Source organism: Gobius niger, assembly GCF_951799975.1.
Source record: "Gobius niger genome assembly, chromosome: 2".
In the NCBI taxonomy this organism is placed as follows: domain Eukaryota; kingdom Metazoa; phylum Chordata; class Actinopteri; order Gobiiformes; family Gobiidae; genus Gobius; species Gobius niger.
The window spans coordinates 1,141,412-1,164,250 of NC_136853.1; the positions used below are offsets into that span (position 1 = coordinate 1,141,412).

General features: G+C 44.3%; 1 protein-coding gene across 1 annotated transcript in view; it reads left to right on the forward strand.

Annotated features, from left to right (window-relative positions):
• Positions 1–22,839, forward strand: part of LOC306959965 (chloride anion exchanger-like) — a gene marked incomplete at both ends in the record, with an annotated part of 45,882 nt that overhangs the window by 18,711 nt on the left and 4,332 nt on the right. Inside the window, 10 exons of the mRNA XM_079552223.1 lie at positions 927–1,040; positions 1,792–1,869; positions 11,882–11,977; positions 13,092–13,198; positions 13,272–13,341; positions 14,211–14,303; positions 14,456–14,551; positions 16,805–17,101; positions 20,482–20,536; positions 20,596–20,745. Of these exons, the coding sequence (XP_079408349.1) occupies positions 927–1,040; positions 1,792–1,869; positions 11,882–11,977; positions 13,092–13,198; positions 13,272–13,341; positions 14,211–14,303; positions 14,456–14,551; positions 16,805–17,101; positions 20,482–20,536; positions 20,596–20,745 (1,156 nt within the window). The remainder of the gene's footprint in view (positions 1–926; positions 1,041–1,791; positions 1,870–11,881; positions 11,978–13,091; positions 13,199–13,271; positions 13,342–14,210; positions 14,304–14,455; positions 14,552–16,804; positions 17,102–20,481; positions 20,537–20,595; positions 20,746–22,839) is intronic.

The window sequence follows — 22,839 nt, forward strand, 5'->3', positions numbered from 1 at the left end:
CCCACTGTTTGACCTCTAACAGGAGCTGATCCTCACACTGACCCACTGTTTGACCTCTAACAGGAGCTGATCCTCACGCTGATCCACTGTTTGACCTCTAACAGGAGCTGATCCTCACACTGACCACTGTTTGACCTCTAACAGGAGCTGATCCTCACACTGACCCACTGTTTGACCTCTAACAGTAGCTGATCCTCACGCTGACCCACTGTTTGACCTCTAACAGGAGCTGCTGATCCTCACACTGACCCACTGTTTGACCTCTAACAGGAGCTGATCCTCACACTGACCACTGTTTGACCTCTAACAGTAGCTGATCCTCACGCTGACCCACTGTTTGACCTCTAACAGGAGCTGATCCTCACACTGACCCACTGTTTGACCTCTAACAGGAGCTGATCCTCACGCTGACCCACTGTTTGACCTCTAACAGGAGCTGCTGATCCTCACACTGACCACTGTTTGACCTCTAACAGGAGCTGATCCTCACGCTGACCCACTGTTTGACCTCTAACAGGAGCTGATCCTCACACTGACCACTGTTTGACCTCTAACAGGAGCTGCTGATCCTCACACTGACCCACTGTTTGACCTCTAACAGGAGCTGATCCTCACACTGACCACTGTTTGACCTCTAACAGGAGCTGATCCTCACACTGACCACTGTTTGACCTCTAACAGGAGCTGATCCTCACACTGACCACTGTTTGACCTCTAACAGGAGCTGATCCTCACACTGACCCACTGTTTGACCTCTAACAGGAGCTGATCCTCACACTGACCCACTGTTTGACCTCTAACAGGAGCTGATCCTCACACTGACCACTGTTTGACCTCTAACAGGAGCTGCTGATCCTCACACTGACCACTGTTTGACCTCTAACAGGAGCTGATCCTCACACTGACCACTGTTTGACCTCTAACAGGAGCTGATCGCGTTTGGAGTCAGCAACATGTTTGGCGCCACCTTCAGGTCGTTTGCGGCGAGCACGGCTCTGTCCCGTACGGCTGTGCAGGAGAGCTCTGGAGGAAAGACTCAGGTCAGACGTCCACCATCATTCAGAGGATGTTCGTACAGAGAGAGAGTCGATACAGCCTTAGGGGCGACAAATATACGAGGGGTTTGTTTATAGAACGACTTGGACGATAAAATAAAATCTAAAACATTTTAAACATTTAAAAGGCGGCTTCAATTTTCTATTGCTGAAAATGAACAAGCTTAAGTTTAGTCGACCACAAAGGGCAAGAAATTTAAGTCTCCTGTGTCAATGTTCCATTTCTTACACGTGGTCATGAATGTTCCGTTTCTTACACGTGGTCATGAATGTTCCGTTTCTTACACGTGGTCATGAATGTTCCGTTTCTTACACGTGGTCATGAATGTTCCGTTTCTGACACGTGGTCATGAATGTTCCGTTTCTGACACGTGGTCATGAATGTTCCGTTTCTTACACGTGGTCATGAATGTTCCGTTTCTGACACGTGGTCATGAATGTTCCGTTTCTTACACGTGGTCATGAATGTTCCGTTTCTTGTTCGTGGTCATGAATGTTCCGTTTCTTACACGTGGTCATGAATGTTCCGTTTCTTACACGTGGTCATGAATGTTCCGTTTCTGACACGTGGTCATGAATGTTCCGTTTCTGACACGTGGTCATGAATGTTCCGTTTCTGACACGTGGTCATGAATGTTCCGTTTCTTACACGTGGTCATGAATGTTCCGTTTCTTACACGTGGTCATGAATGTTCCGTTTCTTACACGTGGTCATGAATGTTCCGTCTGGGTCCAGATCGCGGGGCTGATCTCGGCTCTGATGGCGATGATCGTCACTCTGGCTCTGGGCTTCCTGCTCGCGCCTCTGCCCAAGGTAAGATCCCGTCACAAACTGCATTATTACAATGGACTCTGATGTTAGTGCGTGTTTGACCTTTCAGTGACCCTGCAGCTGGTCGGGGGGTTCAGCTTCGCGCCTTTGCTTTCCATCCCGGTGACTCCTGTGCAGCCTCAGGATCAATCTTATGTTCTTTTTTTTGTTATGATTTCTGGTGGCTTTTCGGAATAGAACGCATGCGTAACCATGGATACTAGGGCTGGGATAAAACATCGGATCGGACTTTCAAGTATCTCAATCCTTAAATACTTGTGTTTGGAGGCGTTTTGATCATCACTCCGTTGTGACAGTTACACAGCACTTTGTTACATTTAGGGTTGATGCACTTTTCAAGCTTCAATAATGCCTGTTTTCTTTTTAATGTAAACATTTTTCTTATAATTGTTACTTACCTTATCGCCATATTGGATCAGCCCCTGAGTATCGCGCATTGTTGATTTTGACGACATATTTAGGCCCGAGCAACGGACACGCAGTGTCCCGCGAGGGACTAATTAAAATCGATAACGGGGGACGAAAACGCAAGAATTCACGTAGCAAACGTGAACCGATTCGCAAGTAACAGGGGTCAAAACGTAGTGCTCCGCAAGCTCTAATTTTGGGTGGGGTTCGCGAGAGAAAATAATAAAAGTTGACTCTGTGGCGCCCCCTCAAACAGGCGGTTTACATTGACCCAATGGAGGAGCGGTCGCAAAAAAAATCATCGTACAAACGTGACATTGGCCAGGGACATAGACCACGTCAGGACATGTCAAAAATGATATTATGACCCCGCCCTAAATGCTACAGGAAGTCGGCCATCTTGGCCCGAACCTCAAACCTTCAAAATCGTACCTCTTGAACTTCTGGCCCCTGATCCCCGAGTTTTCAATGCAAAGCCTCCAATTTTGGCCAACATGTCCCCAACCCATGTGGCTTTCTAAATCATCATTTCAATTTTTTTTAAATTATTGGGCGTGGTCATGACAAGGCCGCAACTGAGAGGCCATTTTTAGCAAATTTCAAAGCCTCATATCTTTCACAGACTTGGCCGGATTGGAACGGACCCAATCCGGCGCGCGTGCACATTCCACACCTGGACCTAATGCTGTGCACACGCAGCCGCTATTGCCAAAAATGACTCACTGGCGCCCCCTCAAAGGTTTTGTCTTTAAAAATTCGTATAAAAAAAACGGGATGGTATGGAGGTGTGGAAAAAATCATACAGACCTTGTCAGTGATGGGGAACAACATATCAAAGCCACGTCACTCTGAGTAATGTCTTTGTGGGAGAAAAATAATGGCCGAAAAATCGTTTCCATTATTATTATTATTATTATTATTATTATTATTACGTCTTTGATCTCAATTTTGACCCCCTGAACATTAACGAAAAGTCAATTTTATTTGACCAACGGTTCAAGGTTGGTGTAAAATTAACTATTTTGATATTCGCAAGACAACACTTTGAACAATGCCTCAGTGGCGCCCCCACATGCATGCCCCCCATTCATTTGGAAGCATGCATTTTTTGGCCTAAACCTTTGTCTTTGAGTACAGTGATAGAGCACATCAAGACAAACTTAAAACATCATTATAACTCCGCCCTCTGACAAACAGGAAGTCGGCCATATTGGATTGAAAATTGTAACCTGAATTTCTTCACCTGATATTTTGTCAAGTCACTCGAAGGGTTTTGGACCAAATGACATCCAACTTGGTGAGTGTAATCTAGAGGCGTAGAGCTACAATAATCGAGCTCTTTTGTTCGGATATCTGTTACGGTTTGTCTCTACCGCTCTGCTAAAAAACATGCTTTTTCCCCGCCTCTTTGGTGACAACTCACAGGGGCACGCAAATTCAGATCACACTCATATTTGGATCACATAAGCCCCTCTATGGATCGTACTGATTACCCTTGATAATTGTACAATTTTCCCAAAAATAGCGCCCCCTACCTATACCTTCAAAATTACACTTGCACGAAAGTGAAAACAAAGGTGATATCCTGATTCGGCACGTCGCACTGATCAAAAAAGTCTATTACAACATGCCTCTATCTCGCTTAATTTTCTGTATAATTAGGCCCGAGCAACGGACACGCAGTGTCCCGCGAGGGACTAATTAAAATCGATAACGGGGGACGAAAACGCAAGAATTCACGTAGCAAACGTGAACCGATTCGCAAGTAACAGGGGTCAAAACGTAGTGCTCCGCAAGCTCTAATTTTGGGTGGGGTTCGCGAGAGAAAATAATAAACGTTGACTCTGTGGCGCCCCCTCAAACAGGCGGTTTACATTGACCCAATGGAGGAGCGGTCGCAAAAAAAATCATCGTACAAACGTGACATTGGCCAGGGACATAGACCACGTCAGGACATGTCAAAAATGATATTATGACCCCGCCCTAAATGCTACAGGAAGTCGGCCATCTTGGCCCGAACCTCAAACCTTCAAAATCGTACCTCTTGAACTTCTGGCCCCTGATCCCCGAGTTTTCAATGCAAAGCCTCCAATTTTGGCCAACATGTCCCAAACCCATGTGGCTTTCTAAATCATCATTTCAATTTTTTTTAAATTATTGGGCGTGGTCATGACAAGGCCGCAACTGAGAGGCCATTTTTAGCAAATTTCAAAGCCTCATATCTTTCACAGACTTGGCCGGATTGGAACGGACCCAATCCGGCGCGCGTGCACATTCCACACCTGGACCTAATGCTGTGCACACGCAGCCGCTATTGCCAAAAATGACTCACTGGCGCCCCCTCAAAGGTTTTGTCTTTAAAAATTCGTATAAAAAAAACGGGATGGTATGGAGGTGTGGAAAAAATCATACAGACCTTGTCAGTGATGGGGAACAACATATCAAAGCCACGTCACTCTGAGTAATGTCTTTGTGGGAGAAAAATAATGGCCGAAAAATCGTTTCCATTATTATTATTATTATTATTATTATTATTATTACGTCTTTGATCTCAATTTTGACCCCCTGAACATTAACGAAAAGTCAATTTTATTTGACCAACGGTTCAAGGTTGGTGTAAAATTAACTATTTTGATATTCGCAAGACAACACTTTGAACAATGCCTCAGTGGCGCCCCCACAAGCATGCCCCCCATTCATTTGGAAGCATGCATTTTTTGGCCTAAACCTTTGTCTTTGAGTACAGTGATAGAGCACATCAAGACAAACTTAAAACATCATTATAACTCCGCCCTCTGACAAACAGGAAGTCGGCCATATTGGATTGAAAATTGTAACCTGAATTTCTTCACCTGATATTTTGTCAAGTCACTCGAAGGGTTTTGGACCAAATGACATCCAACTTGGTGAGTGTAATCTAGAGGCGTAGAGCTACAATAATCAAGCTCTTTTGTTCAGATATCTGTTACGGTTTGTCTCTACCGCTCTGCTAAAAAACATGCTTTTTCCCCGCCTCTTTGGTGACAACTCACAGGGGCACGCAAATTCAGATCACACTCATATTTGGATCACATAAGCCCCTCTATGGATCGTACTGATTACCCTTGATAATTGTACAATTTTCCCAAAAATAGCGCCCCCTACCTATACCTTCAAAATTACACTTGCACGAAAGTGAAAACAAAGGTGATATCCTGATTCGGCACGTCGCACTGATCAAAAAAGTCTATTACAACATGCCTCTATCTCGCTTAATTTTCTGTATAATTAGGCCCGAGCAACGGACACGCAGTGTCCCGCGAGGGACTAATTAAAATCGATAACGGGGGACGAAAACGCAAGAATTCACGTAGCAAACGTGAACCGATTCGCAAGTAACAGGGGTCAAAACGTAGTGCTCCGCAAGCTCTAATTTTGGGTGGGGTTCGCGAGAGAAAATAATAAAAGTTGACTCTGTGGCGCCCCCTCAAACAGGCGGTTTACATTGACCCAATGGAGGAGCGGTCGCAAAAAAAATCATCGTACAAACGTGACATTGGCCAGGGACATAGACCACGTCAGGACATGTCAAAAATGATATTATGACCCCGCCCTAAATGCTACAGGAAGTCGGCCATCTTGGCCCGAACCTCAAACCTTCAAAATCGTACCTCTTGAACTTCTGGCCCCTGATCCCCGAGTTTTCAATGCAAAGCCTCCAATTTTGGCCAACATGTCCCAAACCCATGTGGCTTTCTAAATCATCATTTCAATTTTTTTTAAATTATTGGGCGTGGTCATGACAAGGCCGCAACTGAGAGGCCATTTTTAGCAAATTTCAAAGCCTCATATCTTTCACAGACTTGGCCGGATTGGAACGGACCCAATCCGGCGCGCGTGCACATTCCACACCTGGACCTAATGCTGTGCACACGCAGCCGCTATTGCCAAAAATGACTCACTGGCGCCCCCTCAAAGGTTTTGTCTTTAAAAATTCGTATAAAAAAAACGGGATGGTATGGAGGTGTGGAAAAAATCATACAGACCTTGTCAGTGATGGGGAACAACATATCAAAGCCACGTCACTCTGAGTAATGTCTTTGTGGGAGAAAAATAATGGCCGAAAAATCGTTTCCATTATTATTAGGCCCGAGCAACGGACACGCAGTGTCCCGCGAGGGACTAATTAAAACCGTTAACGGGGGACGAAAACGCAAGAATTCACGTAGCAAACGTGAACCGATTCGCAAGTAACAGGGGTCAAAACGTAGTGCTCCGCAAGCTCTAATTTTGGGTGGGGTTCGCGAGAGAAAATAATAAAATATGGCTCAGTGGCGCCCCCTCAAGCACGCAGTTTACATTGAGTCAATGAGAGCCCGGTGGCAAAAAAAATCATCGTACAAAAGTGACATTGGCCAGGGACATAGACCACGTCAAGACATGTCAAAAATGATATTACGACCCCGCCCTAAATGCTACAGGAAGTCGGCCATCTTGGCCCGAACCTCAAACCTTCAAAATCGTACCTCTTGAACTTCTGGTCCCTGATCCTCGAGTTTTCTATGGAAAGCCTCCAATTTTGGCCAACATGTCCCCAACCCATGTGGCTTTCAAAATCATCAATTCAAATTTTGTTCCATTATTGGGCGTGGTCATGACAAGGCCGCAACTGAGAGGCCATTTTCAGCAAATTTCAAAGCCTCATATCTTTCACAGACTCGGCCGGATTGGAAAGGACCCAATCCGGCGCGCGTGCACATTCCCCACCTGGACCTAATGGTGTGCACACGCAGCCGCTATCGCCAAAAATGACCCACTGGCGCCCCCTCAAAGTTTTGACTTTAAAAATTTGTATAAAAAAAACGGGATGGCATGGAGGTGTGGAAAAAATCATACAGACCTTGTCAGTGATGGGGAACAACATATCAAAGCCACGGCTCTCTGAGTAATGTCTTTGTGGGAGAGAAAAAATAGCCGAAAAATCATTTCCATTATTATTATTATTATTATTTTGGTGCGCCTTTGACCCCAATTTTGACCCCCTGAATATTAACGAAAACTCAATTTTATTTGACTAAATGATCAAAGTTGGTGAAAAATTCAATATTTTGAAGTCTGCAAAATCACACTGTGCATAATGCCTCAGTGGCGCCCCCTCAAGTCTGACCCCTATTCAAATGGAGGCATGAGTTTTTGGCCTAAACCTATGTTATTCGGTACAGTGATAGAGCACATCAAGACAAACGTAAAACGTCACTATAGCTACTTCCTCTGACAAACCGGAAGTCGGCCATATTGGATTGAAAATTTTACCCAGCATTTCTTCGCCTGACATTTTTTCAAGTCACTCCCAGGATTTTGGACCAAATGACATTTAACGTGGTGAGTGCAATCTAGAGGCGTAGAGCTACAATAATCAAGCTCTTTTGTTCAAATATCTGTTACGGTGTGTCTCTACCGCTCTGCTAAAAAACATGCTTTTTCCGCGCCTCTTTGACGACAACTCACAAGGGCATGCAAATTCAGATCACACTCATCTTTGGATCACATAAGCCCCTCTGTGGATCGTACTGATTACCCTTGATAATTGTACAATTTTCACAAAAATAGCGCCCCCTACCTATACCTTCAAAATTACACTTGCACGAAAGTGAAAACAAAGGTGATATCCTGATTCAGCACGTCGCACTGATCAAAAAAGTCTATTACAACATGCCTCTATCTCGCTTAATTTTCTGTATAATTAGGCCCGAGCAACGGACACGCAGTGTCCCGCGAGGGACTAATTAAAACCGTTAACGGGGGACGAAAACGCAAGAATTCACGTAGCAAACGTGAACCGATTCGCAAGTAACAGGGGTCAAAACGTAGTGCTCCGCAAGCTCTAATTTTGGGTGGGGTTCGCGAGAGAAAATAATAAAATATGGCTCAGTGGCGCCCCCTCAAGCACGCAGTTTACATTGAGTCAATGAGAGCCCGGTGGCAAAAAAAATCATCGTACAAAAGTGACATTGGCCAGGGACATAGACCACGTCAAGACATGTCAAAAATGATATTACGACCCCGCCCTAAATGCTACAGGAAGTCGGCCATCTTGGCCCGAACCTCAAACCTTCAAAATCGTACCTCTTGAACTTCTGGTCCCTGATCCTCGAGTTTTCTATGGAAAGCCTCCAATTTTGGCCAACATGTCCCCAACCCATGTGGCTTTCAAAATCATCAATTCAAATTTTGTTCCATTATTGGGCGTGGTCATGACAAGGCCGCAACTGAGAGGCCATTTTCAGCAAATTTCAAAGCCTCATATCTTTCACAGACTCGGCCGGATTGGAAAGGACCCAATCCGGCGCGCGTGCACATTCCCCACCTGGACCTAATGGTGTGCACACGCAGCCGCTATCGCCAAAAATGCCTTTAATTGGCTTTTAAGTGGCTTGTAAGTGGCCCGTCCATCCTCCGTGAAAATCGCCAGAGGTCTTAGCCTGGCAGTATGCTGGCTTCTGTCAGAGGTTTCTCCTGAAATTCGCCAGTTTTCCAAAATGTCCCCCTTTCTTCACAAAAACTACACTTTTGGACTCGTATATACTTATACTACCCCTCTGTCACAGACATCAGCTTTAATTTGGACATTTTTGCCTCCAAATTCACGTTTCTCTCAACTGTACAATCACAGGAAGTTCAATTCGACTGTTTCCTGTCCGTCTCTCTGTGTGTTCCTCATACTATATGGGTCTTACCAAATAATTGCTTCAATATCGAGGGTGCTGCAGGGCTGAAACCCCCTCTCAACGATTCTTTGGGCAACCAGGAATGTACCCCAATTACAAAATGATACAATATATTATTTTCTAAACTGTTAATCCGTTTCCTGCAAACACACAAGTGCGGAGTCTCTCATGAAATTTATTTCACATCCGCTGTTTTTTTTTTCAGCCGAAGTAGCTCCGTTGGTAGAGAGCTGGGTTAGTGTACAGGAGGTTGCTGGATCAAATCCTGACTTTGACTCTTTTTCATTTTTTTTTTCTTTTGGACTCAGCACTTTCTGGTTAGAACATGCATCGTCGCCGATGGTTCCACACTCATTAAAAACAGGGAAATGACCCCTCCAGTGTGTTGCTGGGATCAAATTTCAGCCTGTGAATTTAGAAAACCCAAGCAGTCATCAGGCCCATGTTTGCATGGAATTACAGCTCAGTGATAGCATGGTTGTCTCAAGTGAAGGAGGTAGCTAGTCCAAACACAACCTTGACACTTTAACATTGTCTTCACCTTTTCCATTGCCCGCTGCACACATTGTCACAGTTTAAAACACATGATTGCGGGACGTTTCCCAGAAGTTCCTGTGCCTGTGTGGCATTGTAGCTTTAGTGTTGGATTCCCAACCATTAGGTTGCTGGATCAAATCTGACTTAACTGTTTTTTTGTTTTTTTTACCGCGCTTATGGTCCCACCCTCATGAAGAACGCTGTCAAAATATGCGTCACTAAAGAGAAAGAAATGTGGGGATAGTAGGGAGACAATTGAGGCAACACTGGGGAAAATGTCGAAAACAATTGGGGAAGTGTCGGGGGGTGTGAGGTGGGGGGTTGGCGGTGGGGGGGGGGGACATGACCTGAAGAATTCTAAACTGTAAATCCGTTTCTTGCAAGCACTCAAGTACGGGATCTCTCATGACATTAACTTTACATCTGCTGATTTATTCACTCAACCTGAGTAGCTCCATTGGTAGAGTGCTGAGCTAGTGTGCAGGAGGATGCTGGATCAATTCCCAACCTAAACTGTTTTTTATTTCCTTTTTCTTTTGGACTCAGCACCTTCCGGTAAGAACATGAATCATTGCCTATGGTCCCACACTCATTAAAAACGGAAAAAAACCTCTCCTCCAGTGTGTTGCTGGTACAAAATTGCATTCTGGGAATTTAAATAAGCCAAGCTGTCATCAGGCCCATGTTTCAAGTGAAGGAGGTTGCTAGTCCAAACACAGCCTTGACACTTTTCTATTGCTTTCACCTTTTACATGGGCCACTGCACACATTGTCACATGAGTACAGCACGTTTCATAAGATTTGCTGTGCCTGTGTAGCGTTATTGCTTGTGCATTGGGTTTCCAACCATGAGATTGCTGGGTCAATTTTGACCTTTGCTCTTTTTTTTTTTTTTTTTAACCGCACCTACGGTCCCATTCTCATGAAAAACGCTTTCATATGCGTCACTAAAGAGCTAGAAATGGGGGGATCGTAGGAAAACAATTGAGGCAACACTAGGGAAAATGTCGAAAACAATCGAGGAAATGTATGGGGGGGGGGCATGACTTGAAGCTACCTCTCTCCTCCCGTGGGATGCTGGGAACTAACTTCTGCTCGATAACTTAGACAAAAGTAGCCCACATCACAGTCCAAGTACCATGGAGCTGCAGCTCAGTGATAGTGTGCTTGTCTTTGGTGTAGGAGGTTGCTGGTTCAAATATGGCTGTGACACTTTTCTAATGCTTTCTCTTTTCTTGCCGGCATTTTAATAGGATTATGATACAGTGAAGTCTGTCTGTGATTTTAGCAGTTTATACAGTGTTAAGAGTTTCTGCAATTTCAACAGTTCTTACAGTTTCTGCAACAAAATAGGGATTTTTGCAATTACAACACAATTATGCCACTACATAGGGATTTTCACAATAGCACTATAACGCAATTAAAGGGACTTTCGCATATAATGCACTGTAATGCAACTTAAAGGGACTTTGCATATAATGCACTGTAATGCAACTTAAAGGGACTTTCGCATATAATGCACTGTAATGCAACTTAAAGGCACTTTCGCATATAATGCACTGTAATGAAACTTAAAGGGACTTTCGCATATAATAAACTGTAATGAAACTTAAAGGGACTTTCGCATATAATGCACTGTAATGCAACTTAAAGGGACTTTCGCATATAATAAACTGTAATGCAACTTAAAGGCACTTTCGCATATAATGCACTGTAATGCAACTTAAAGGGACTTTCGCATATAATGCACTGTAATGCAACTTAAAGGTACTTTCGCATATAATGCACTGTAATGCAACTTAAAGGGACTTTTGCATATAATGCACTGTAATGAAACTTAATAGGGATTTTCGCGTCAAAATGAGCGAGTTCAATCATGGAGCTCGCAAGGACCTAGTGTGATGAAGAGTGGTCGCAAGGGACGAGAGCGAGCGGGGAGTGCGCCAGGGGCGAGGGCCTTTATCGCCGCGCGCGGCTTTAATTTTATTTGGTTTTAGTCTTAGTTTTTTAACTAAATCTGGACTAAAATTTAATTACATTATCGTCAACAGACTATCTTCAATTTGAGTCTAGTTTTAGTCTACTATAGTTAAGACACATTTAGTGGACTTTACAGTGATAATATTCGTTATTATCATACTTAGTCAGGTCCTCTGCTTCATGGAGCTGCTCCACATGAACACAGCTCTTTCAGACTGACAATAGAAGTTTGGATGATTTTAGTCTCTCCTTTTCATTTTTATTTAATCTTTAATTAAAATATCTGGACATTGTAGTCATAGTTTTAGTCTCATGAAAAACGTTTAATTAAATTTGATGATAAAGGTTCTTTATGCTTCCAGTCGGTGCTCGGAGCTCTGGTCATCGTGAACCTCAAAGGGATGTTGATGCAGTTCAGGGAAGTGCCTTTTCTGCTGAGGCGGGACCGGACTGAGTGTGTGAGTCACTTTATATCACTGTAACACTGACCTGAAGTAAATAAAGGTCATTTACATCACTGTAGCACTGACCTGAAGTAAATACAAGTCATTTACATCACTGTAACACTGACCTGAAGTAAATACAAGTCATTTACATCACTGTAGCACTGACCTGAAGTAAATACATGTCATTTACATCACTGTAACACTGACCTGAAGTAAATACAGGTCATTTACATCACTGTAACACTGACCTGAAGTAAATACAAGTCATTTACATCACTGTAACACTGACCTGAAGTAAATACAAGTCATTTACATCACTGTAGCACTGACCTGAAGTAAATACATGTCATTTACATCACTGTAACACTGACCTGAAGTAAATACATGTCATTTACATCACTGTAGCACTGACCTGAAGTAAATACATGTCATTTACATCACTGTAACACTGACCTGAAGTAAATACAGGTCATTTACATCACTGTAACACTGACCTGAAGTAAATACAGGTCATTTACATCACTGTAGCACTGACCTGAAGTAAATACAAGTCATTTACATCACTGTAACACTGACCTGAAGTAAATACAAGTCATTTACATCACTGTAACACTGACCTGAAGTAAACACAGGTCATTTACATCACTGTAACACTGACCTGAAGTAAATACAAGTCATTTACATCACTGTAACACTGACCTGAAGTAAATACAGGTCATTTACATCACTGTAGCACTGACCTGAAGTGAATACAGGTCATTTTACATCACTGTAACACTGACTTGAAGTAAATACAAGTCATTTACATCACTGTAACACTGACCTGAAGTAAATACAAGTCATTTACATCACTGTAGCACTGACCTGAAGTAAATACAGGTCATTTACATCACTGTAACACTGACCTGAAGTAAATACAAGTCATTTACATCACTGTAACACTGACCTGAAGTAAATACAGGTCATTTACATCACTGTAACACTGACCTGAAGTAAATACAGGTCATTTACATCACTGTAGCACTGACCTGAAGTAAATACAAGTCATTTACATCACTGTAGCACTGACCTGAAGTAAATAAAAAGTCATTTACATCACTGTAACTCTGACCTCCGCTCGGTGCAGGTGGTGTGGGTGGGGACCTGCATCGCGGCCATTTTCCTGGGTCTGGACCTGGGTTTGGCGGTGGGCCTCGGGATCGAGCTGCTCACCGTGGTTTTCCGAGCGCAGTTGTGAGTTTTTGGATGGAGTTTTGTGCTGTTTGTGTTTGCGTTTGTCAAAGTGAAGCGTCTCTTGTTTCTTCAGCCCTCGCTGTGCCGTCCTGGCAAACATCCCCGGCACCGACCTGTACAAGGACCGGAAGGACTACCTGCAGGTCTGTGGACACGCCTCCGTCTGCTCATGAGGGGCGGGGCTCCGCTCACGCGTGTTCCAGACCGATACATGAACGATATTTAGTTCATGATACCGATACTTTAACGATACTTGGGTTATGATACCAATACCTTTCACAATACTTATACAATATCGGGTTCATCAAATCAGATTTATTTATACAACACATTTAAAACAACTGTTAATCTCCAATGTCAAGAAATATGGGAAAAATTGGGGAATAAATTAGGGAAAAATTTGATCAAAAAAAGAAAAAAATGGGCAACAAAATTGGGGGAAATTTAGAATAAATTAAGTTAAAATGGGAATAAATTGGGGGAAAATGTGGAATAAATTTGTTTGGTTAAACAAAAATGGAAGACTGGAATAAAATGGATAAAAATGGGAATAAAATAGGGAATAAATTGGGGGGGAAATGGGAATAAGTTGTGTAATATATTACAGAAAAAATGAGCAAAACATTTGGAATCAATTGGGGACAAAATGTGGAACAAATCTGTTCCTGCTTTCGACCCTTTCATTTTTCCGATACCGGCAGAACCGATACCGGCAGAACCGATACCAGGTAGAACCGATACCAGTAGAACCGATACAAGGTAGAACCGATACCAGATAGAACCGACACCGGCAGAACCGATACCAGGTAGAACCGATACCGGCAGAACCGATACCAGGTAGAACCGATACCAGGTAGAACCGATACTAGTAGAACCGATACCAGATAGAACCGATACCAGGTAGAACCGATACCAGATAGAACCGATACCAGATAGAACCGATACCGGACTGGTTTGTTTAACGTCATGTGCTCATGTTTTAATCACGGGAGTAAATCCTTCCTCCGCTCAGATTTATGAACCGTCCGGAGTGAAGATCTTCCGCATCCCGTCGCCCATTTTCTTCGCCAACGTGGACTTCTTCAGGAACAAGCTCATCGAGGCGGTGAGTTGGATGGATGGACTGGCTACAGCGGGTCTTTGTTCCCACACTGTCTGAAGCACTGGTGGGAGTAAAGTACAGAATCACTCTTTCTTTACTCTTTAACCTTTATTTTGAAATCCGCTCGATGAGCTGACGCTGTGAGTCTTTCACAGGTCGGGTTTAACCCCATGAGAGTTTTGAAGAAGAGGAACAAAGCTCTGAAGAAAATCAAGAAACTTCTACGACAAAGAGATTTTCAAGTGACTGAGGTGAGTCCGTTTTCTCACATGGTTACACAGTATATAAGTAAGTTACACAGTATATAAGTAAGTTACACAGTATATAAGTAATACTTTCTATAGTTACACAGTATATAAGTAAGTTACACAGTATATAAGTAAGTTACACAGTATTTAAGTAATACTTTCTATAGTTACACAGTATATAAGTAAGTTACACAGTATATAAGTAATACTTTCTATAGTTACACAGTATATAAGTAAGTTACACAGTATATAAGTAAGTTACACAGTATATAAGTAATACTTTCTATAGTTACACAGTATATAAGTAAGTTACACAGTATATAAGTAAGTTACACAGTATATAAGTAATACTTTCTATAGTTACACAGTATATAAGTAATACTTTCTATAGTTACACAGTATATAAGTAATACTTTCTATAGTTACACAGTATATAAGTAATACCCTCTATAGTTACACAGTATATAAGTAATACTTTCTATAGTTACACAGTATATAAGTAATACCCTCTATAGTTACACAGTATATAAGTAATACTTTCTATAGTTACACAGTATATAAGTAATACTTTCTATAGTTACACAGTATATAAGTAATACTTTCTATAGTTACACAGTATATAAGTAATACTTTCTATAGTTACACAGTATATAAGTAATACTTTCTATAGTTACACAGTATATAAGTAATACTTCTATAGTTACACAGTATATAAGTAATACTTTCTATAGTTACACAGTATATAAGTAATACTTCTATAGTTACACAGTATATAAGTAATACTTTCTATAGTTACACAGTATATAAGTAATACTTTCTATAGTTACACAGTATATAAGTAATACTTTCTATAGTTACACAGTATATAAGTAATACTTTCTATAGTTACACAGTATATAAGTAATACTTTCTATAGTTACACAGTATATAAGTAATACTTCTATAGTTACACAGTATATAAGTAATACTTTCTATAGTTACACAGTATATAAGTAATACTTTCTATAGTTACACAGTATATAAGTAATACTTTCTATAGTTACACAGTATATAAGTAATACTTTCTATATGGAGCATTACAAATGACAGCAGCGTCTCACTATCGGCTCACGAGACGTCAGCACCTTCTAAAGAGCTGTTTGACACAGACGCATCTCTGGACTCGCCCATATATGGTCATGTTTGAAAACAGTTCAGGGGGAAAACAATTTGGAAAAAATCTAAACTTTCTCTAATTATAGATAGATACATTAATAACAGAGAATGCTAACATGATGCTACATGTTAGCGTCATGCTAAAACTGCTGTTTTTTCACTTCTACTGAATAATCTGCTGTGAGAAAATATCCTTATGGGCCCGATTTACACCTGACTTCATTTATGTCATAAATAAGTTCATATTCCACCAGAAAATGGCTGAATAGAGTGAAAAATTGTGTTTCCCAAAAGATTCTATTTTCCCCCTCGGCAAAGCCACGCCCACTTCTATAGAACCCGCTGTCCATCTCAGGCGCCCCTTTGGAAACGCTGCTTTATAGAAGGTGAAATGGAAACAAAGTGTAAACAGTGGATTGGATTATGGACAAAGTCATCAGATACAGGGTTTCTGCCCAAGCCAAAAATGAAGCCATTAAATCCACATTTCTGATCATTTCTTCTCATCCGTCGTCACAACAACGACGCTCGACTATTTTCACTCAGACATTTGTCAAAAACACAAAAATGATGAATATGGTAGACATTTTGTTTCCACATTTCCCCTCATTCTCCCCTGATTTTTTGCATTTGTGGCGTAAAAAATGTGGTGTTTAGGCCTTAAAACGGCCTTAAAACGACCTTAAAAACGGCCTTAAAAACGACCTTAAAAACGGCCTTAAAAACGACCTTAAAAACTACCTTAAAAACGACCTTAAAAACGACCTTAAAAACGGCCTTAAAAACGACCTTAAAAACGACCTTAAAAACGACCTTAAAAACGACCTTAAAAACGGCCTTAAAACGACCTTAAAAACGGCCTTAAAAACGACCTTAAAAACGACCTTAAAAACGACCTTAAAACGCCTTTGAGTGTGTTTGAGTTTGATACATCAGCATAAGCTTCACAATGAGCAGCTGCACTTCACATTATACACATTATAGTACTATATTATATATATGTAAAAATAATCTGCATAACCTCTGTGGACATGACTTTGTCTGACCTCTGACCTCTGACCCTTGAGTGACCGGTGTCTGTGTGTCTTCCACCCCCTGCAGAAAGGCCTCGTGGACCTGACAGACCAACACGCTTTACACCTGCAGGAGCTGGACTCTCCGGTTAAGGTGGACTCTCTGGTTAAGGTGGACTCTCTGGTTAAGGTGGACTCTCTGGTTAAGGTGGACTCTCTGGATAAGGTGGACTCTCCGGTTAAGGTGGACTGTCCGGTTAAGGTGGACTGGCGCTCCGAGCAGGCCGAGCGTCTGGGAGTACCCGCGGTGGAGCTGCACAGTCTGCTGCTGGACTTCTCCGCCGTTTCCTTCGTCGACATCTCCGCCTTAAAGGGGCTCAAAGCTGTAAGAGCTCTGACGTTCACGTAGATCTGAGACTCCCCCCTCGCCTTCGGGCCTGTGGGAGATGGAACCATAATGGTTCACGGATCATTTTTGTTGCTCTTTTGACACTTTTCCATTTTATTTTTGGTGGTTTTCCTTCACTTTTTGTTGCCTTGGTTAACCTCCAGTTCGGCTTTACCCGAATCAAAAAGCTTCTTGGGAAAAAAGCACCAAAACAGCCACAAAAAATGACAAGAAAACAAGGATGTAAATGCAACAAAAAATGACAAAAACTTAACAAATATTTGACAAAAATTCAACAAAAATGTGACAAAAATTAAAAAAAAACTGTGAGAAAAACTCAACAAAAATATGACATAAAAGGTGACACAACACAGAAACAACACGAGGAAAAATATCAATTTTGTGGGTCTTAGCTTTCAAATGAGGTGTTACACAGGCCTATAGCCACAGAGGGCAGCATGCATTGGGTTTGGGCGGGTGGTCAGAGTGCTTGTTACTGAAGGTGATTAAGGAGGTCATTGGGTTTGGGCGGGTGGTCAGAGTGCTTGTTAGTGAAGGTGATTAAGGAGGTCTTTGGGTTTGGGCGGGTGGTCAGAGTGCTTGTTACTGAAGGTGATTCAGGAGGTCTTTGGGTTTGGGCGGGTGGTCAGAGTGCTTGTTACTGAAGGTGATTCAGGAGGTCTTTGGGTTTGGGCGGGTGGTCAGAGTGCTTGTTACTGAAGGTGATTAAGGAGGTCATTGGGTTTGGGCGGGTGGTCAGAGTGCTTGTTACTGAAGGTGATTCAGGAGGTCTTTGGGTTTGGGCGGGTGGTCAGAGTGCTTGTTACTGAAGGTGATTAAGGAGGTCATTGGGTTTGGGCGGGTGGTCAGAGTGCTTGTTACTGAAGGTGATTAAGGAGGTCTTTGGGTTTGGGCGGGTGGTCAGAGTGCTTGTTACTGAAGGTGATTAAGGAGGTCTTTGGGTTTGGGCGGGTGGTCAGAGTGCTTGTTACTGAAGGTGATTAAGGAGGTCATTGGGTTTGGGCGGGTGGTCAGAGTGCTTGTTACTGAAGGTGATTAAGGAGGTCATTGGGTTTGGGCGGGTGGTCAGAGTGCTTGTTACTGAAGGTGATTAAGGAGGTCTTTGGGTTTGGGCGGGTGGTCAGAGTGCTTGTTACTGAAGGTGATTAAGGAGGTCTTTGGTTTGGGCGGGTGGTCAGAGTGCTTGTTACTGAAGGTGATTAAGGAGGTCATTGGGTTTGGGCGGGTGGTCAGAGTGCTTGTTACTGAAGGTTATTAAGGAGGTCTTTGGGTTTGGGCGGGTGGTCAGAGTGCTTGTTACTGAAGGTGATTAAGGAGGTCTTTGGGTTTGGGCGGGTGGTCAGAGTGCTTGTTACTGAAGGTGATTAAGGAGGTCTTTGGGTTTGGGCGGGTGGTCAGAGTGCTCGTTACTGAAGGTGATTAAGGAGTTCTTTGGGTTTGGGCGGGTGGTCAGAGTGCTTGTTACTGAAGGTGATTAAGGAGTTCTTTGGGTTTGAGCGGGTGGTCAGAGTGCTTGTTACTGAAGGTGATTAAGGAGGTCATTGGGTTTGGGCGGGTGGTCAGAGTGCTTGTTACTGAAGGTGATTAAGGAGGTCATTGGGTTTGGGCGGGTGGTCAGAGTGCTTGTTACTGAAGGTGATTAAGGAGGTCTTTGGGTTTGGGCGGGTGGTCAGAGTGCTTGTTACTGAAGGTGATTAAGGAGGTCTTTGGGTTTGGGCGGGTGGTCAGAGTGCTTGTTACTGAAGGTGATTAAGGAGGTCATTGGGTTTGGGCGGGTGGTCAGAGTGCTTGTTACTGAAGGTGATTAAGGAGGTCTTTGGGTTTGGGCGGGTGGTCAGAGTGCTTGTTACTGAAGGTGATTAAGGAGGTCTTTGGTTTGGGCGGGTGGTCAGAGTGCTTGTTACTGAAGGTGATTAAGGAGGTCATTGGGTTTGGGCGGGTGGTCAGAGTGCTTGTTACTGAAGGTTATTAAGGAGGTCTTTGGGTTTGGGCGGGTGGTCAGAGTGCTTGTTACTGAAGGTGATTAAGGAGGTCTTTGGGTTTGGGCGGGTGGTCAGAGTGCTTGTTACTGAAGGTGATTAAGGAGGTCTTTGGGTTTGGGCGGGTGGTCAGAGTGCTCGTTACTGAAGGTGATTAAGGAGTTCTTTGGGTTTGGGCGGGTGGTCAGAGTGCTTGTTACTGAAGGTGATTAAGGAGTTCTTTGGGTTTGAGCGGGTGGTCAGAGTGCTTGTTACTGAAGGTGATTAAGGAGGTCATTGGGTTTGGGCGGGTGGTCAGAGTGCTTGTTACTGAAGGTGATTAAGGAGGTCATTGGGTTTGGGCGGGTGGTCAGAGTGCTTGTTACTGAAGGTGATTAAGGAGGTCTTTGGGTTTGGGCGGGTGGTCAGAGTGCTTGTTACTGAAGGTGATTAAGGAGGTCATTGGGTTTGGGCGGGTGGTCAGAGTGCTTGTTACTGAAGGTGATTAAGGAGGTCTTTGGGTTTGGGCGGGTGGTCAGAGTGCTTGTTACTGAAGGTGATTAAGGAGGTCTTTGGGTTTGGGCGGGTGGTCAGAGTGCTTGTTACTGAAGGTGATTAAGGAGGTCTTTGGGTTTGGGCGGGTGGTCAGAGTGCTTGTTACTGAAGGTGATTAAGGAGGTCTTTGGGTTTGGGCGGGTGGTCAGAGTGCTTGTTAGTGAAGGTGATTCAGGAGGTCATTGGGTTTGGGCGGGTGGTCAGAGTGCTTGTTACTGAAGGTGATTAAGGAGGTCTTTGGGTTTGGGCGGGTGGTCAGAGTGCTTGTTACTGAAGGTGATTCAGGAGGTCATTGGGTTTGGGCGGGTGGTCAGAGTGCTTGTTACTGACAGTGATTAAGGAGGTCTTTGGGTTTGGGCGGGTGGTCAGAGTGCTTGTTAGTGAAGGTGATTAAGGAGGTCTTTGGGTTTGGGCGGGTGGTCAGAGTGCTTGTTACTGAAGGTGATTCAGGAGGTCATTGGGTTTGGGCGGGTGGTCAGAGTGCTTGTTACTGACGGTGATTAAGGAGGTCATTGGGTTTGGGCGGGTGGTCAGAGTGCTTGTTACTGAAGGTGATTAAGGAGGTCTTTGGGTTTGGGCGGGTGGTCAGAGTGCTTGTTAGTGAAGGTGATTCAGGAGGTCATTGGGTTTGGGCGGGTGGTCAGAGTGCTTGTTACTGAAGGTGATTAAGGAGGTCTTTGGGTTTGGGCGGGTGGTCAGAGTGCTTGTTACTGAAGGTGATTAAGGAGGTCATTGGGTTTGGGCGGGTGGTCAGAGTGCTTGTTACTGACGGTGATTAAGGAGGTCATTAGGTTTGGGCGGGTGGTCAGAGTGCTTGTACTGACGGTGATTTCCGGTGCACAGGTGATTAAGGAGTTCCTCCGCCTGGACGTGCAGGTCTACATCGTGTCCTGTGACGGTGAGTGAACCCGCCCTCACACCTCCCTCAACCGCCGCTCATGTCCTTTGGTTCTGCAGCCTATGTTCTGGAGAAGTTCCACCACTTTGCCTTTTTCGACGCCGACGTCGGGACCTCCATGTTTTACCCGACTCTTCACGACGCCGTGCTGCGAACAGCGGAGACACGGCGCTCCGACGGCGGGCCGGTGGTGAGGCTCAGGCGCTTTGGTAAAATAACAGAGAAAACACTTTGGATTAAAGTCTCTCTCCTCTTTGTCCTCAGCTCAAAGCCACACAGCTCTGACACGGCCCGGATCAGCTCTGACACGGATCAGCTCTGACACGGATCAGCTCTGACACGGATCAGCTCTGACACGGATCAGCTCTGACACGGATCAGCTCTGACACGGATCAGCTCTGACACGGATCAGCTCTGACCCGGATCAGCTCTGACACGGATCAGCTCTGACACGGATCAGCTCTGACACGGATCAGCTCTGACACGGATCAGCTCTGACACGGATCAGCTCTGACACGGATCAGCTCTGACACGGCCCGGATCAGCTCTGACACGGATCAGCTCTGACACGGCCCGGATCAGCTCTGACACGGATCAGCTCTGACACGGATCAGCTCTGACCCGGATCAGCTCTGACACGGCCCGGATCAGCTCTGACACGGATCAGCTCTGACACGGCCCGGATCAGCTCTGACACGGATCAGCTCTGACACGGCCCGGATCAGCTCTGACACGGATCAGCTCTGACACGGATCAGCTCTGACACGGATCAGCTCTGACCCGGATCAGCTCTGACCCGGATCAGCTCTGACACGGATCAGCTCTGACACGGATCAGCTCTGACACGGATCAGCTCTGACCCGGATCAGCTCTGACCCGGATCAGCTCTGACACGGATCAGCTCTGACACGGCCCGGATCAGACCAGGAACCATCTGCCAGAACATCTCCAGGTCCCCCCATGTCCAGGCCTCGTCCAGGGGGAAGAAGAAACGGTTCACTTTTATTCTTCTGTGTGACACCTGGGCCCAGGCCACGCCCTCACAGGCCACGCCCCCACAGGCCACGCCCTCACAGGCCACGCCCTCACACTTCAAACACGTCAGGTCATTTTCCAATCAAAGTATGAAGATTTGTTCCGTGTTTACAGGAGCGTTTTTAGGATGAAACCTCAGGTGTGATTTTGGCAGCTCTGTGATGAACAGAAGTGAAATAAATGACGATCGAAAACATTGTATATATTATTACGTTTCATTTCTTCTTTTTTAGTCTGAAGGAGACTAAAAGCAGATGGCGCTATAATCAATAGTATAAAAGCCCACCCTGGTTCACAGCACTTCCTCAGTCTCCTCACGGTGTCTCCAGCCTGTCGGGCTGTGGGGAGGGTGTGTGGGGGGTTATTAACCTATGGAAGCACCGGGCCGGCCGAGGGGGGGCACGTTGAATTGATCTATATTTAGATGGAGCTGTTCTCACTCAGAGAGGGGAGAACAGCTCAGAGGTTCAGAGGTCCATTCCTCTCTTCCTAAAGTCAACTCTCCACATCTGTCCCGCTCACAGGGCCCCAAACCCGGTGATGTCCCCCCGCTCTCCTGATGGGTCACAGATGTTTAATTTAGCCAAAACCATGACCACTCGTCACAAAAGCCTGTGAGGGGACCCTGACCCCCGCCCCGCCCTGCAGGAGGAGGTCTGTACAGGATCTAAGGAACCTGGGGCCTTCTCTTATAGTGAGAGATGATGCTCCAGATGTTCCAGCCTCTGCCTGAAAGAACAGCTGTATTATGTATGTTTATTAAAATATATACATGCCCAAAGTGTCCTCAGAAACGGTGGAGCATGTCTTAATGATGTGTAGGAAAGAACAGGTTTTAATGAGACGGTGGGAAAGGTTTATCTTCAAAGACATTTTATCTGAGACGTCAGATCATAAAATAATAAAATGTTTGTCTGACTTTTGTAAACACACCGGACTCATTGGACTCATTGATAGAGTAGTTTGTTTTCTCTCTGTAGCTCACAGGCTACAGCAGGGGCGGACCGGCCATATGTCCATCCTGGAAGAGCACAGAAGGGCCACCAGTCCCGCCTTCACCGAGCTTTACCCAAATCTAAAAGCTGAAAAGAAAAGCATCAAAATAGCGACAAAAAAAGAGGATGAACAAAAATGTCCCGGAAAAAGCATTAAAAAAAGTGACAAAAAATGTGATGAAAAGTCAACAAAAGCACGACAACAAAGCAACGAAAAGGCCACAAAGACGTGACAGAACCACAACCAAAAAATGTGACAAAAACTCAACAAAA